Source organism: Jaculus jaculus, chromosome 1, assembly GCF_020740685.1.
Source record: "Jaculus jaculus isolate mJacJac1 chromosome 1, mJacJac1.mat.Y.cur, whole genome shotgun sequence".
Lineage (NCBI taxonomy): Eukaryota > Metazoa > Chordata > Mammalia > Rodentia > Dipodidae > Jaculus > Jaculus jaculus.
The window spans coordinates 154,920,862-154,938,480 of record NC_059102.1 but is presented as its reverse complement, the minus strand read 5'-3'; the positions used below and the strand labels follow the sequence as shown (position 1 = coordinate 154,938,480).

The 17,619-nt window shown below is 52.4% G+C and overlaps 1 protein-coding gene across 2 annotated transcripts in view; it reads right to left on the bottom strand.

Annotated features, from left to right (window-relative positions):
* Positions 1-6,809, bottom strand: part of Lsp1 (lymphocyte specific protein 1) — a 36,728-nt gene extending 29,919 nt beyond the window's left edge. Inside the window, exon 1 of one of the 2 annotated variants that reach the window (XM_045145220.1) lies at positions 6,667-6,809. In XM_045145220.1, the coding sequence (XP_045001155.1) occupies positions 6,667-6,734 (68 nt within the window). In that variant the 5' untranslated portion in view covers positions 6,735-6,809. The remainder of the gene's footprint in view (positions 1-6,666) is intronic. The other variant, XM_045145229.1, reaches the window with a different exon arrangement.
* Positions 6,810-17,619: the final 10,810 nt, after the last annotated feature.

Below are 17,619 nucleotides of genomic sequence, written 5' to 3'. Positions count from 1 at the left end.
TTGCAGTGGCTAGAGGCCCTGGTGTGCCCATCCTTACTCTCTCTCTTTCTCTCTCTTTCACTGTCTCTAATAAATAAATTAATTAAATCTTAAAAAAAAGAAACAGTTGTCCCCAGGCCCACTCGCCAGAGACAACATCCCTGTCCTCATCTTCAGGAGCTGGAGGAGCTGAGGCTCTGGAAGGGGAGCTGGGTATAGGACTCAGCTCATCCACGATAGTCTCCTGGACATCCTAGACAGCCTGCCCATGAGGGGATGGGGCAGGGGGGCTCCTTCACAAGCATCCAGGCAGTCTGTGAGAGGAGGCTAACCCTGGGCATGCACCCCACAGACCTTTCCTGCTCACCTCTGAGGGGTCCGTTCTGTGGGGATGGAGCGCAGAAGGGGACAAATCACTTTGGGTTCCCACCCAGCTCCTCCCTGTCAGACAGCAGGGTCCAAAAGTCCCCCTTCGATGCCAACTCACAACTTCTCGACCAGTTAGCAAATTGGGCCTGAACAGGAATTAGTTGGCCCCAAGAAAGGGCCAGGGGCATTCCTGCCCCACCCACCACCCCTGGGCCTAGCTGGGAGGCCTTTGATCACCATGTCTGCCCTGCCGCAGTCAAAACCTACACAGCCCCTTAGCTCTGCAGGCCTCCAGGTGGGAAGCAGGGGCGGCTGGCCGGGAGGCCCAGTGCTGGGAAAGGGCTTGAGCCGTCCTGGGCCAGTTCCTCCATGCAGGGGGTTCCCTGCAAGTCTGCCACCCACAGACAGACCTTGATGCCTCAGGGCCAACTGGAAACCCCCTGAGGGTGACCGTGTGGCTCTGGACCCATCTCCCAGAAAGTTTCTGATACCAAAGCTCTGGGTCATGAGGGAAGCCTCGAGGATGAGGAAACCCAGCTCCACTGTGCCAGGGCCCAGTGCTGCCCATGCAGAGGCGCCTGGGCCCACTGGCCAGAACTAAGCATGGAGCACCCTCATGGTGGGCACCATGCCATACAGAGCACCCCTGCACCCTTGGAAATCTTCTTTGCAGAGCTGAGAGACACTCTTAGGGCCTGTCATGGGAGAACCCTGGAGGGACAGCTTGGTGCCACCCTGAGCCCACAGCGGACATAGCTAGCCACACGAAGCCAGCTGTGGGAAGGCCACCTGCAGGTGGACAGTGCATGTGTTCTGTGTATGTGGGAGGAATGAAGTGAGAGCCCTGGTTAGAAAAGCTTGGGGGGGGGGAATAAATAAATAGATATTTTTTTAAAGGATCTGGAGAACATTTTTTAAAGTTTTTTTAAAATATATTTTACTTATTTATTTATTTGAGAGAGAGAGAAAGAGCTAAAAAGAAGCCGGGGTGTGGGGGGAATGGGCACACCAGGGCTTCCAGTCACTGCAAACGAACTCCAGAAGCATGTGTCCCCTTGTGAATCTGGCTTATGTGGATCCTGGAGAATCGAACCAGGATCCTTTGGGTTTGCAGGCAAACACCTTAACCGCTAAGCCATCTCTCCAGCCCCTGGAGCACATCTTTAATCCTAGCGCTTTGGAGGCCAAGGTAGGAGGGTGTTGGGAGTTTGAGGCCAATTTGAGACTGCATAATGAATTCTAACTCAGCCTGGGCTTCAACAGGACTCTACCTAGACCCCCCCTCACATACACACGGGGGGGGGGAGCTCTGGAGAGACAGCTGAGTGGATAAAGTGCTTGCTGTACAAGCATGAGGACCAGAGCTCAGATCCCAACACCCATAGAAATGCCATGGCTGCCTATATTCTCAGAGCAGAGGAGGCAGAAACAAGGAGCCCTTAGGGTTAACTAGCTAGATGAGCCGAATCTGGGGGTTCTGGGCTCAAGTGACAGACCCTGCCACAGAAACATAAGAAGGGAGTAACACAGGGCACACACATATACACACACACTCACACGCACTCACACGTGTCCTGTCCACATGCATACGCTCAAACTGCACACACATACACATACAAAAAATAAGCTTAGCCGGGCATAGTGGCACACACATTTAATCCCAGAACTTGGGAGGCTGAGGTAGGAGAATCACTATGAGTTCTAGGCCAGCCTGAGACTAAATCCTGGTCAGCCTGGGCTAGAGCAAGACCTTACCTCAAAGAAACAAAATAAATAAATAAGTAAATAAGGTTGGTGAAGCACCAAAGGGTGGGCTTCTGCCTCCCCCCCCCCCACTGGAAGTAGCGCCTCAAAGCTGCTTTCCTCACAGCCTGGGATCTTCGAAGGAAAGGCCATGCCCCTTCTCCTGGGTCCCCTCCCATGCCAAGATGTCACCTCCCTAGGGCTCCCTTGATGCCCTCTTAGTGAGACAAAGGCAGAAGCAGCCACTGTGAGGTGACAGAGGAAAGACTGGCTGCTGTGCAGACCCATGATGCCACCAGGCAGGGCCATCCTGTCCTAGGCCATCTGGACCCTGGATGCCCCCAGCACTGCCTCTAGCAGGCAGACAAGGCCAGACAGCGACAGGGTGCAGGGCAGACTTTCTGATTCTAGAATCAGCAGAAGTGGGGCCTGTGATGATCCCAAATGTACCAGGCAGCCGGGCGTGGTGGCGCACGCCTTGCATCCCAGCACTTGAGAGGCAGAGGTAGGAGGATTGCCATGAGTTCAAGGCCACCCTGAGACTACATAGTGGATTCCAGATCAGCCTGGACTAGAGTGAGACTCTACCTCAAAAAAAAAAAAAAAAAAAAAAAAAAAAAAAAGCACCAGGCATCTGGTCTGCCCCTCCCCAACCAAAGATGGAGCTATGGAGTCCACGGAGAAGACAGGAGAAAACCTGAGACCCACTAGAAGGAAGACACCCAGTGTCTGAGATGGGCTTGGCTCCAGTCTGTTCTGGGTGGTGGTGGGGCAGACTGGGACAGGCTATGCTGACTACTGGGGAACAAACCCTAGGGCTCAGTCCTGAGGAGAGGTGGGTGAGGGTATCTCCTGTGGGCTCCCGACCCTCAGATGAAGTTAGGGGCAAGTGGCCCAACAAAGCACCTGCCTAGGTGAGTCTCTTGCCTACCCTGTTTGAAAAGATAAAGGAGGCACCAGGGGGCAGACAGAGACTCGCGGTGGGCAGGGTTCATGATAGGGTCCCATGCAAGGCAGGAATAGATGCTTCTGGAATCAGGTGGCATCAACCTCAAGGGGCCAGGTGAGGTAAGAGCCAGACAGGGAAAGATGGCCAGGTGTAGTCGGATGCCTGTGCAAAGGCCCTGGTCTCTGGCCCCAGTGAGGGATGACCTATTCCCCTGTGTTGTTGGAGTTCTAAGACCTGGACAGGGTATTGAATCCAAGGCCCCCAAGGACATGCTGTTCCACCTGTGAACCAGGTGACTTCCCTGTACCTTCTGGGGGCTCTGAGTCCTCTAGCTCCTCAGGCACTTCACAGTACGGGGGTGAGCACTATTCTTGGGGTCACAGGGAGACCCCGAGACAAAGCATTCTCTTAGTGTCACCCAGGAGCCTCAGCAGAGCCACTTGCAGCTCTGTGGAGATGCCTGTCACACAGAGACCAGGACAAACTAATGACCCTGTAGCCAGACAGGGAGACAGCCCTACTCCTAACAAGGACAAATCACACTGCTACAGCAATGGTAAGGGACATGGGAGGAAGGGATAGGTCCATCTGGACTATCTGAAGGCCCCATGGCATTCATTCTTTTCTGACCCTGGTGTGCACATGTGTCCTGAAACTCTCTGTCTTCTGCTCTACTCCAGCCCTGTGACCTTCCAGCCCTGATCATTCTGGGTCCTCTTGGGACTTGGGGAGTTTCCCAAGCCACACATTTCTCTTTAGTGCTGGGGACTTCTTGCCACCTTAGACAAGAGAATTCCCTGTCCCAGAGTCATCCTGTTAAAGGAAAGCCCCACACTGCTCTGGGTTGCGATTTCATTCTCAAAGGTCAGCATGGGGCTGGGAGACGGCTCTTTGGTAAAGTACTTCCTCATAAGTATAAAGACCCAAGTTTAATCCCAAGCACCCATGTAAAAATGCCAGGCATGGGCTGGAGAAATTGCCCAGTGGTTAAAGGCACTTGCTTGCAAAGCCTGGTGGCCCAAGTTTGATTGTCCAGTACCCACGTAATGCCAAATGCACAAAGTGGCACATGTATCTGGAGTTCATTTGCAGTGGCTAGAGGCCCTAGTGCATCCATTCTCTGTCTGTCTGCCTCTCTTCTCTCCCTGCTTGCAAATAAATAAATAAATACATTAAAAAAAATATTTATTTACTTGAGAGAGAGATTGGGCATGCCTGGGCCTCTAGGCACTGCAAATGGACTCCAGACACATGTGCTACCTTGTTTGTGCATCTGGTTTACATGGGTCCTGGGGAATTGAACCTGTGTCCCTTAGCTTTGCAGGCAAACGCCTAAACCACTAAGCCATCTCTCCAGCCCTAAATAAAAATATACTTTTTAAAATGCCAGGCATGATGGCGTGAATCTATTATCCCAGGAGACGGGAGGATCCCTGGTGCTTGCAAGCCAGCAAGTCTAGCCTACTTGGTGAGCCCCAGACCAGTGAGAGAAAGTGTTTCAAGCACAGATAGCATTCCTGAGGACGACGCCTGAGTTTGGAAAGGAATAGGGACTCTGGGCCAACAAGGACTGATGAGCACTTTTTTGTTGTTTATTTATTAGAGACACAGGGAGGAGAGAGATCGATAGAGAGAGAGAGAGAGAGAGAGAGAGAGAGAGAGAATGGGTGCGCCAGGGCCCCTAGCCACTGCAAACGAACTCCAGGTGCATGTGCCACCTGTGCATCTGGCTTACATGGGACCTAGAGAATCGAACCTGGGTCCTTAGGCTTTGCAGGCAAGTGCCTTAACCACTAAGCCATCCCGTGGCCTTCACATACATGCACATATATGTGCACATGCACACCCATGAACATGCATATCTAAATACATAAGTTAAAAACTAAGTGAGTGAGTTAGTTAAAGGTCAGCATAGGCCGGCTTCTGGACATAGTTTAAAGGATACCTGTGGTGGAGTTCTAGGCCCTTGGGGCCTGAGGAGTATCAAGTAGGAGCTCCTGACAGACTGGCACAGGTGCAGCCCAAGCCCAGACCTCCGCTAAGATGCCTAGGGAGTCACCGCCCCTGCCAGGCCTGTACGCAGCCTTGACTATGCTGCCCAGACCTGTGGCATTTGAGACAGCTGGGAGAGGGGGGGGCCAAGGAAGGGCTGAGGAGGAGGATGGGGGCCAGCCTGGCTGCTTGCACCATGCCCTTCTATGGACATGAGGTGGCAGGGGCACTGACGTGCGAACATTTCTGAGCAGGGTCACAGCTGTCGCCTGATCTCTGTGCCCTGCACACCCAGCCGCTGTGTCCTCACAGGGCACCCAACCTGGGCAGCACGTCCTCTGAGCGCTCTTTGGCCCCCTCATGTTGTGTGTTCTGTCCCTGGGGATGGTCTCTATGCAGCCGCTCTGAGGGCAGTGTGGTCCTGAGGGCTTTGGACTGACCACACACGCTGACCCCACCCAAGCCAGCCTCTGCTTAGTCTCAGACACCCTTCCTGACCTTAGGATCCCCGTGGCAGCCGCTAAACCATTGCCTCAAAGGGAACCCGCAATGGGAAGGCTAAGGTGGAGCTGGCCCTTTGACCCCCCACGCAGCCCTCATGAAGAGCCCTCTAGTGCCCATTGTCACTAATGAAGGCGGAGGCATCTCTACTTCCGGCCCCTGCCCAGAAGCTGGAGTCAGTTCCCATTTCGCACAGCAGCCTAGGAGCCCTCCTGGCTGAGCCCTGAGAGTCATGCCCTTCAACAGTTCTGGAGCTGCCAGGGTCTTGCCCCCTCCTGGCCTAGACTCATCCTCTTCCTTTTTTTTTTTTTTTTTTTTTTTCCACATCTAAGCCGCAGCCCTCACATCCGCCTCTACCATGGGCTCAGACTACAAAATGTCCCCAAAGCAACTGAGACTCTTTTGACCTGTACCCAGGACAGGGCATGATCTAACTGGGCCACCATACCTGCCTGCCAACGGCCTCTCTCCCTAGGGCCCCAGGCCTGTGACCCAATACAGGGTAGAGCTAAGTGGTTACTCCAAACACAGTTGCTTCCTAAGCAGCTCACCGCCCCGGGACCCCTCTGCTCAGCCCCGGCATGGCAGGATAGTAGCCTGCTTTGCTAGGAACCTCGCTGCATTTATCCAAGGTTCCCCACCCACCTGCCCACCTAACCCACCACACCCAACATCAGCTCCTGGCCCTCAGGACAGGCTCTGCCTATGTTCTCAGCCTTCTCCATCCTCGTGGGGCAGGGCCAGTTTGGGGGACCCCTGAGGCCTAGCCACCTCTGAGGGTAGTTCCCCCCGCCCCAGATGAGACTGCAGGTAGGAGAGACACCACGCTCCCTCCCCACACAGCTGCTGTCTTATCATGTGTCCAGGCCACGTCCTGACATCACCACTCCCTGTCACTCCCTGTCTACACCCCCTACCCTGGGTCCAGGCTTTGGATCTTAACAAGCTCATGGGAGACCCAGCCTCACCCAGTCAGGCGGAGGAGCTACACAGCTCCATACTAAGAAAGACCCCTGAGTTTCCCTGTGTGTGTGGGGGGGGGGGTCACAGGGCCTGATCTGGGGAACCATTATCCAGCACTTTATACCCTCAGAACAAGACTTAAAGCAGGCGTGGTGGCCATCCATGCTTACCCTGAGCTGTCTTCCATGAGCAGTTCTTCCTGCTCCTCCATGATGGGATCCCTCGCAGCCTCTGCCATGGGCCTTGTGTTTGTCCGCCTCTGGGGTGGCACACACGGCCGCTCTGGCTCCTTCTCCGCCGCTGGGCGGGCGGGCGGTGGCCTGAAGCCCCCACCCCAGCTGCTTTCACTTCCCCCTTCCTGCTGCAGGTTGAGGTTTGGAACCTATGGGGCTTGGGCTAGGGGGTGGTGTTTCTGTTGTTTTTTTTTTTTAAATCTGTTGCTACAAGAGAAGAAAAAAAAAAAAAACCACCAAGCCACCCACCAGGAAGTGTTGAGCAAGCAGCAGATGCCTGAGGTGACAAAGACCAGAGGTTGAGGGCAGAGGTGGCATCAGGAGGCTTCTCACACCTTGGGACACCTTCTGCATCTCCAGGGTCCCCACTAGCTCTCCTGTAAGTAGACTACTTAACGTGGGTGGTTCTGCCACGGTCCCTTCAGCATCCATGGAATCCTTTGGCCTCTTGGATGGAAATCTTCCTGGACCTGTGCTTCCGAGTGTACCCACAGAACTTGGGAGAACCTGTTGTGGATGTCGTGAATGTGGGCATCCCCGCTAGTTTTGGTTTTTCTGGCCGTCTCAGGAAGCCCTGTGACGTCCTCAAGCCCTCTTGGATCTTGACTGACATCGTCCTGTCGCTTCTGAGCAGTTGGGCCGCCATGTTGCTCCTCTGCTGTCTCTTCCTCTCCGGCCACTACCCTGCCTCTCATTTTTTGTGCTCTGGACACTTGGAACTGACTATGGGTCAGTGTCCCCAGCTTTGAGTAGGGGGCTCGGAGGCTGTCAAGGGCAGGACCATGAGCATGGACTGAGGAACTTGGAAAGGAATAGGGACTCTGGGCCAACAAGGACTGATGAGCACTTTTTTGTTGTTTATTTATTAGAGACACAGGGAGGAGAGAGATCGATAGAGAGAGAGAGAGAGAGAGAGAGAGAGAGAGAGAGAGAGAATGGGTGCGCCAGGGCCCCTAGCCACTGCAAACGAACTCCAGGTGCATGTGCCACCTGTGCATCTGGCTTACATGGGACCTAGAGAATCGAACCTGGGTCCTTAGGCTTTGCAGGCAAGTGCCTTAACCACTAAGCCATCCCTCCAGCCCATGATGAGCACTTTCTTCACTCACACCATGCAAGGGCTGGCCATGTCTGGCCATCTCCATCCCAGCCCCCCAAGAGGCACTGAGAAGACCCATGTCAACCATACTCAGCACATGAGCTCAGGACCCCTACTTTCCTCCCTTCCAGTCTCCTCCCTTGAGGCTTCCTGCGTCTTGCTTCCTTGGGGCCTCTCAAGTCCTCCATTGATGTGTGTGACTGGGCACTCACATGACATGTGACTGAGCCCAGGGGGCTCTTCCTGGCTGTGCCACCTCCAACCTCAGACCTCCTAAGAGGTTCCCATGTTCCAAGGTCTGTCACATGAGTCCTCCGACTCACCTACCCGGTCTAGGTGCTACGGCAATGAGTTGGTGCCCAGTCTACCATCCTCTAGGACCCTCCTCTGCTTGCTGTTCTCATGGTATAGGTAGAGGCTGGGCAGGTGGAGGCTAGTATGCACCCCTACCAACCATTGCCACAGGCTAAACTGGCCCCTTCATTGCCAGGTCCAGAGTGCAGTGGGAATGCAGGGCCTTGGCTCCAGCAGCTCCCAGCTCTCAGAGGGAGATGTAGAGTTCAAAACCAGGCAGGGCTTCTGCGGGCCGCCGAGCTAGCTCCACCTCAGAGGAAGTCCCGGTCAGGTACTGTGCTCCAAATGGGTCTCTAAAAGTTAAAGTGTAGGTAGTCCAGCCTATAGTTTAATAGTTGAGGAGTGAGACCTCTGAGAGTTGATGGGTCCCTGAGATCTGAGCATGTTGTGGGAGTGGATTTGTTGTAAGAGCAATCTCTTATTTTGCTTTTCGAGGTAGGGTTTTACTATAGCCCGGGCTGACCTGGAATTCACTATGTAGTCTCAGGGTGGCCTCGAACTCATAACAGTTCTACCTCTGCCTCCCGAGTGCTGGGATTAGAGGCGTGCGCCACCACGCCCAGGCTGCAATGTCTTTCTGTAAGGCTTGCTGTCTTGTCACGTGGTAGTGTTGTCGTGTCAAGGAGGCCTTGCCAGAGGCCAGCACTGTGCTCTTGGACTAACAGCCTCCAGAACAGAACAACCTCTACTCTTTGTAAGTCGCCTGGCTTCAGGGCTCTGTTACAGCAGCAGTAAGTAAAGCAAGATGCCCCCCACCCCCGCCGTGACCTGCCTCATCCACTGTCTCAGTCTCATCTGAGATGTTTTGTTTTGTTTTTAATTTATTTTTGAGAGTCTGTGTGGGCATGCCAGGGCTCTTGCCACTACAAACAAACTCTAGATATATGTACCACTTTGTGCACCTGGGTTTACAGAGTGCTGAGGAACAACACCCAGGCCACCAAGCTTTGCCAACAAGTGCCTTTAACCGCTGAGCCATCCGCCCGTCCCCTGAGGAGGGTTTTTACCACCTCTGAGCTTCAGCCAGGCCTCAGATCTCAAGGTGGGTGGGGGTGGGGGTGGGGAGGGAACTTCCTTTCTTTGTCTCTCCTCATCCCCCCCAGGCAGGTGCAGAGCCTGACTGAACTGCATTTTCCAAAATGCATATGTTGAGTTTCCAAACCCTGGACCTCAGAATGTGACCTTATTTGGAAATAGGTTTGCTGTAGATGTGGCTACTTAGGGGGAAGGCCTTGCTTCAATATGACTCATGTCCTTGTATAAAAAGAGGAAACATGGGACAAAGGAGATGACTCAGAGGGGACAGAGCTTGGTGTGCAAGCATGAGGACCTGAGTTCGGATCCCCAGCACCCACATGAAAAGCCAGACCAGCAATCCCAGTGCTTGCTGGCTAGCTGTCTTAGCCAAATCGGTGAGCTCTAGGTTCAGCGAGAGACACTGTCTCAAAGAAGAAGGAAGAAAGAGACTAAGGAAAAGGAAGGCATCTAGTGTCAACCTCTGGCCTCCACACACATATAAACATACATACATACACAACACATGTGGAGATCAAGCTAATTGGCAGAAGGTTAATGTTTGCACAGGCTAAGCCTAGGGACATGGAAGACTATGCCCCTTGGGTGGAGCTTCTTGAAGACAGGAAACTCACAGTTTTCCCAAAGATTTCCTGACAAATATAAACAACTCGTGACCTGATCTGATGGGAACTGGTCATCTATCTATCTTATGCTCAGACTCCCCATAGCTTTGACTGCCTGAATCTAAATAAATGCTGCAAGTACAGTCAGTGGGGGAAGCACTCCGATCCATCTCCCTGACGCTCCATTTAAATCACAGTTTGCCTGGTGTGTGCTCATTTCACGGTTATCCAAACACCATTGGATGGTGTCCACAACCACATATGCATAGACACAAAAAAATTACATAAACAAAGAAATTTGGGGCACAGCACACAGAGGAAGGATGCTGGTGGTGATGTAGAAATCAGTGATGCTGCTACGAAACAAGGGTGGCTGGTAGTCACAGAAGCTGGCCCAGGCTGGACTGCTCCCTCCCAGCCTGGGAGGGCTCCTGCCTCCAGACTGACAGAGACCAAAGTCTATGGCAGTTGCGTTGAATTTGTAACGTCCCCCACAGGCTTATGTTTTGAATGCTTGGTCCCCAGATCATGACATTATTTTTTTGTTTATTGACTTTTTTATGACCATTTTCATACATAAAGATAGTGTAGGGTTGGGAAAATGGCTCGGCGGTTAAAGGCACTTGCTTGCAAAGCCTGTGGCCCAAGTTCAATTCCCCAGTACCCACGTAAAGCCAGCTACACAATGCAGTGAGTGAGTCTGGAATTTGTTTGCAGTGGCAGGAGGCTCTGGAGAACCTATACTTTCTCCTGCCTCCTATCTCTCTTTGATTTTCTCAAATAAATAGATAAAAAATTAAATTTAAATTTAACAAGATAATGTATTTTGATCATAATTACTTATTGATTTTTTTTTGTGGCGCTTGGGATTGAACCCAAGACTTACACATCTAGGCAACTGTTCTCCTGAGCTACACCCTCCCCCCTTTGTTGTAATATTTTTGAGGATGGTATACAGGCTGGGCATACAACTCAGGGATAGGTAGAGCACTTGCTCAGCATACACAAGGCCCTATGGGTTCTATCCCCAGCAAAACACACACACACAGTTGAGGAACCTTTAAGAGGTAGGGTAGAGCTGCCAGAGTAGGTCACGAGGTGCAGATTTGTTTGTTTGTTTGTTTGTTTTTGAGGGAGGGTCTCACTCTAACCCAGGCTGACCAGGAACTCACTATGTAATCTCAGGATGGCCTTGAACTCATGATGATCCTCCTACCTCTGCCTCCCAGGTGCTGGGAATAAAGGCATGAGCCACCACGCCTGGCTCAGATGCCGGGCATTTTAAGGTTACATCCTCGTCTGTTTCTAGGCTATTTTCTCTGAGGAGCCTCCACTCTCACTCTTCCACTGCTACAAGGGTCATCACTCCGCCCTACCTTCCCCGCTGTGGTGAGATGAAGATCCCTTGCAATCGTGAATCAAAATAAGCCTTTCCTCCCTGTGGTGCTCTGAATCAGATGTCCCCCATAGACTCGTGCGCTCTGAATGCTTATTCCGCAGCTGGGAGGCGGAGCCCTGCTGGAGGAGGCGTGCTGTTGGGGGTGGAGCTTCAGGTTTAGGAGTTACTAACCCCAGCTTGCCAGTGTTAGTTGGCTTCCTTGCCTGCTGCTGTTTTCCACTTGCTGTGGCAGAGCTGATGTCCATCCTGTGTTCATGCCATGCCTCCGCCCATCATCATGCAGCTTCCACTCGAGAATGGAAGCCAAACTTAAAAAAACAAAATAAAATAAAAACAAAGCTTTCCTCCCATCAACTGCTTTTGATCAGGTGCCTTATCCCAGCAGTGAGAAGTTAAATACAACACTCCTTTAGGTTGTTTCTGTCAGGTATTTGGTCACAACAATGCCAAGGTCTCCAGACCGTTGGGTACTCACTCATACGCACTTCAACGTGTCCTTCAAACAGGCCTACCCACTGCCAGGCTTGCAGAACTAGAGGACTGACTCTGTCATCCGGGTCCACAGGCCACATCAGGATGCTCTGGAACATTCTACAGGGTGCCATGGAGCTAGGTGAACCCACCCCTGCCTTGTACTCCTGCCCTCCTCCTTCTGCTTGTTGGGAACATTAAAGCCAGGACATATCCTCGTGTGCTGTCCCTGATTCCTATGTCCATTTTCTAGTCCTTTTCTCATCCTGGAGCAAGTGAGCTCCTGCTGGCCTCAGTGCTCCTGGGCCCTGGGCTGTAGCCATTTCATGTTCCAGAGGGAAAACATGTTCCAATACAAAACATGTCTACTGCCATCCTCCATGACCACTCCTCTTCCCCCAGCCCTTCTCTTTTTTTTATTTAAATATTTTATTTTTAATTACTTATTTGAGAGGGAGAGAGATACAGAAATAGGCAGGTAGAGAGAGAATGGGCACGCCAGGGCCTCCAGCCCTGTAACGAACTCCAGATGCATGTGCCCCCTTGTGCATCTGGCTTACGTGGGTTCTGAGGAATCAAACCAAGGTCCTTTGGCTTTGCAGGCAACTGTCTTAACCACTAAGCCATATCTCCAGCACCCCCCCCCCCCGCAGCCCTTCTGAATGGACCTGCGTCTCTCTTCTCAACTTCCACCCCACCTGGACCAGCAGGTGTGCTGATGCCAAGTGCCCCTGGTGGGAACCCGCTGACTAGGTAGTCACTCATCAGGGCATGCTGTCTGAGCCCCACAAGCTCCCTACACAAGGCAGGCACAACAGGCTCGAAGACACAGGCCTGTCAGTTGAGCATCACCCCAGAGTTCAGACACAAACATTTGTTCACTTGGAATGATTAACTCCTCAAGCTCCAAGGGCCACCACAGCAGGGGGTTGGGTAGGACCTCCTCCTGACCCCTCAGCTGGTGCAGGATCCAGCAAACAGAACTGGGGCAAGGGACTGACTGAGAGAGGGAGGAGACCATCTTGCCTGAGTAGCCACCAGAAAGGCAGTGGCCTGGAGGCCAGTAGAACTGGGTGGGACTCAAAGGCTACCTGGAGAAGTCTGCTGAGGGTTATGGCAGGAGTGAGGCCTGGGCCCAAGTCCACAGTGTGGTGCTGTCCCCGATGAATGAGGACAGAATGCAGGCAGTGAACGTGGCCTCGGGAGGGAAGGGATATGGGGCAGAGAGGAGAGGGTTCCAGGAGGGAAGGGAAGTAGGGTGGAGAGGAGAGGGCTGCAGGAGGCATTGGGGAGATAGAGTGGTCCCACTGTGCGGGTGAGGAGATGACGGAGGTAGAGTGACACCCAGGTCCTGGCTGCCGAGGCTGGGTGAAGCGTTCACAGAGAGAAAGGTAAGGGGTGCTGAGGGTTGAGCATATGTGTCCCCCACATTAAGATACTGTTGGGACCAAGAAGCACTGAGTACAAGGTGAGGCTCCATCTGGGAGGCGCCATTCCCAAGCTCCATCCTTCAGGATTGTTATCAGAGGCATCAAAGGGCTCAAAGGGGACTAACTGGGTCTCATAACTTTCTACTGCACGAACAGGAAGGGTGACAAGGCATCCTCTTTTTTTTTTTTTTTTTTTTTCGAGGTAGGGTCTCACTCTGGTCCAGGCTGACCTGGAATTAACTCTGTCATCTCAGGGTGGCCTTGAATTCATGGCAATCCTCCTACCTCTGCCTCCCGAGTGCTGGGATTAAAGGCATGCGCCACCACGCCCGGCAGCATCCTCTTTTTTAAAAAAATATTTATTTGTTTGCAAGCAGAGAGAAACAGACAGACACAGAGAGAGAGAGAGAGAGAGAGAGAGAGAGAGAGAATGGGCACACCAGAGCCTCTAGCTGCAGCAAAAGAACTCTGGGCACATGTACCACTCTATGTATTTGTCTTTACGTGGGCACTGGAGAATCAAATCCAGGTTGTTAGGCTTTGCAAGCAAGTACCTTTACCACTGAGCCATCTGTCCAGCCTCAAGGAATCCTCTTTAAAACAGAGCCCTTAATAGATACAAACTCTACTTTGGTCTTGATCTTGGACTTCCTAGCTTCCAGAGCTGAGAGAAAATAAATTTTTATTTTTCCTAAATGATCCAGCCTCAAGTGTTTTGTTATGGCTGCAAGAGAGGGCTAAGATAATGTTAGGGGTTAGGATTCTAATTAGAGGACTAAACCCATACCTCTTTCTTAGGAATAAGGAGTTTATTTTATCAGCAACTCAGAGTGGGAGTTTTAGGAAAACGGGGAGTGGCCAAGAACTGGGAGAATAGATGGTGAGGGGCAGAGAGGAAAGGAGCATGTGTAAAAAGGAAAGCAGATGAGTGGCCGAGGCAGAGACAGAGAGGTACAGTCAGAGATGGAGAAGCAGAGAACATGCATCATACTTCAGGGAAGGAGGGCAGAAGAGAATGGTAGAAGGGCTTTTATGCCCATGCCATTGGGGTGCGGTGACTTGCCCAGTGGCAGGAGGAGGCTTGGGTGTATGGCCCTTCTCATAGCCAGGCAGTAGGGGAGAGAGGGAGGAAGGGTAGAGCTCCTCCTGGGTATTGAGCCTCAATGGTAACAGACAAGAAACCAGCCTAGGACTGGTGATGCAGGCCTCTACAGTCCCAGGTACTTGGAAGGACAAGGCAGGAGATTCACTGCAAGCTCAAAGTCATCCTGGGCTATGGTGAGTTCAAGGTCAGTTTGGGCAACCTAGTGGCCCTGTCTTAAGCAACTCCCAAAGGCTTTGGGCCGAGCACTGTGGGAAGCTCAATTCCCAGCACAGCAAACATTAGAGATATGGAGCTAGGCCCCTTCTGACGGCTTCAGCTCCACCCAGGGACACAGAGAGAGCCTGTTCATTGTCTGTTGGGCCCATTGACAGAGTTTCTTGGGGTGGGTGACCAGATAGTAGACAATGGGTGAGGTGAGGGAGGGAGGAGTAGAGTCTGAGGTGTGCAGACAAGGTTACAGGTACAGACAAGCCAAGCCAGGGACAGACAAAACATGTCTCACTGGTGGCTTTGGTTAATCAGCAGAGACAGGACCATGCGGTATAGAACAAGGAGGTGAGGTCACCTGTGTCAAATAACCAGGCATCAGGGGAAATGCTTATCCCGAGGGCAGTGTGACAAGTCAAGGAGTAGGCAGGACCCCACCTGAAGGTAGGGAAGCCACATCCCAGGCCAGGCCTGTTTCAGAGCCAAGCCCTGGAAAGATCCAAGGAAGGCAATTTGGAGGCTGCAAATAAGTCCCTGTGGATGGGAAGATGGGTGGGCAGGAGGCAGAAAGGTACACACAAGGCCTGGACGACAGGCAGGAAGCCAAGGGTCTAAGGTCAGATCACTGTGGGACCGGGAAGCACAATGGCCCTAGAGACTATAGTGGCTTTTTTGTTGTTGTTTTTGTTTGTTTGTTTGGTTGTTTTTTGTTTTTCGAGGTAGGGTCTCACTGTAGCTCAGGCTGACTGGAATTCACTGTGTAGTCTCAGGGTGGCCTCCAACTCACGGCGATCCTCTCATCCCTGCTTCCTGAGGTCTGGGATTAAAGGCATGTGCCACCATACCTGGCTATAGCGGCTTTTTGTGTCTCCTAAAATTTCACATGGTGAAGCCTTAACTCCTAGTCTGAACACCTCTCAGATGAGGTCTTAAAAAATGATTAAGGGGGCCGGGTATGGTGGTGCACGCCTTTAACCCCAGCACTCGGGAGGCAGAGGTAGGAAGATCGCTGTGAGTTCAAGGCCACCCTGAGACTACAGAGTGAATTCCAGGTCAGCCTGGGCTAGAGTGAGACCCTACCTCGAAAAAAAAAAAAAAAAAAAAAAAGGTTAAGGGGCAAGGGAGAATCATTTCCATGGCACATGTGCGTGCTGGGCAAGTCTGGCAAGGCTGTGGGGTGAGGCATACTGTAGAGGGAACTGGTACCCATTCTCCCCTACCCTACATCAACCATGAGTGAGCCGGGGAACGCACCCAGGCCCCGCTCCCCAGTGAGTGAAAAGAGGAGCACAGACAGGAGAGGTGAGAGCAGTGGGGGAACATCTTCAAGGGGGAAGGTGGCCCACAGGTCAGAGGGATGCTAGGCGGGGGCACACCTCAGGAAGACAGCTGAGAGTACCCAAGCCAGGAAGTCAGTGAGGTGCAAGCTGAGAGGTGGCAGGTGGATGTGGGGGCCGGGAGAGAGGGGGGACAAGTGAGAGAGGAAGAGATATTTCAAGGGACTGCAGCTAAGAAGAGCCAGGCTCTGGAAAGAGTCAACTTGGACAATTGAGTGAAACCCTGTTCAGGCTGCCCTTGAGCTTGAAATCCCCCTGCCTCGGCCTCCTAAGTAGTTAGGACTACAGAGATTAATTTTCTGTCAGCTTTAAGGTGTAGAAAGTCCAAGATAAGGCTATAGGTTTCAAGACAGAGATGGACTGAGGGCACATGGCCACCTAGGGACAAGAAAGCCTGGTATGTTTCTTTTCTCTTTGGTGCAACAGAGTGACTAGGCATGGAGGAACTGCAGGGGACCCAGCGGGGCGGTGTGTGGCTTAAGCTCCATGACATTGACACTGTGATCACAGGACACATGGCCCCCAAGAAACATGGGCAGCGTGTGAGAAAGAGAGGCCTCCTTGGGTTCTCTACACAGGCCTCTGGATTGGGATGAGACAGCAGGTTATATGCTGTCAGGGAAGAGACCCAAGGAGCTGAGGGGAAGGGGAAGATCTCACCGTGGGGCCTGGGCTGGGCTCCTGTCAGCCAACTCCTGGGGTGCCTGCGCCCGACCCCCCCACCCGCAGTCAACAGAGCAGGTTGAGAAGCTGCACCTGGAGTTAGAGGGACACCTGGATGGATAGAGGAGAGGACAGAAGTCGGGGCGGCGGGACGGGGGGCTTTGGGCTGACCTTGGTAGATGCAGAGGTGGATGTTTCAAGATGACATGGTCTAGAGGGAGAAGCTAAAGCTGTCTCCGAGGATGGTGGCAGGACACAGCCAGCGTGGCTGTAAGATGGGGCAGACTTTGTGATGATTGATGCACAGGATTAGGAAGAAGGGTGACAGGGACGAGGCGAGGGAGATGCCATGTAGCCCAAGGGTGGCTGCCCAGGGACTGAGTGCTAGAAAGCAGGATGTAACTGGGGAGCAAGGAGCTGCCCAGGGTGGCTCTGCAAACAGGAGGCCTTGCTAGAGGACCACAGTACGGTCACCCACCCTGAGGTGCTGTGGGCACAGTGGACAACGGACATGCAAAGACACCTGCACCTCAAGGCTTTACACCTTTGTGTGCTGTGTAACAGTGCTGAAAATCGGATCCTGGATGTGAGAACTTGGGAAAGTCCTGATCCGTCCTCTTTCAAGGATGTAACAGCAGCATGTAAATCCTCACGTTCATGGTGCCTACCCACCAGGGTGAAGGGGAGACAGACTTAAACAATATGAAGCAAGTTAATGGTCACTTTAAAACTATGACAGTTGGGCTGGAGAGATGGCTTAGCAGTTAAGGCATTTGCCTACAAAGCCAAAGGACCCAGGTCCAATTCTCCAGGACCCACGTAAGCCACATGTACAAAGGTGGAGTTTGTTTGCAGTGGCTGAAGGCCCTGGCGTGCCCATTCTCTCTCGCTCTCTCCCCCACTTTCTCTGTCAAATAAATAAAAATAAAATAAAATATTTAAAAAAACCTATGACGGTTAATATTATCAGCTTGGTAGCGTGTATGTCTGTAAGTGAGTTTCTAGATTAGATTAACAGCGACTACAGGCAGCGTCCTTTCCTGAGCTGGGAAAGCCAGCTGAGCACCAGCCTTCATCTGTCTCTGCTTCCTGACTGCAGATGTCCCACGACCAGCCCCTTCATGCTCCTGCCATGCCTTCCCTTCCATGACTGGATCCCCTGGAACTGCAAACAAACCTTTCCTT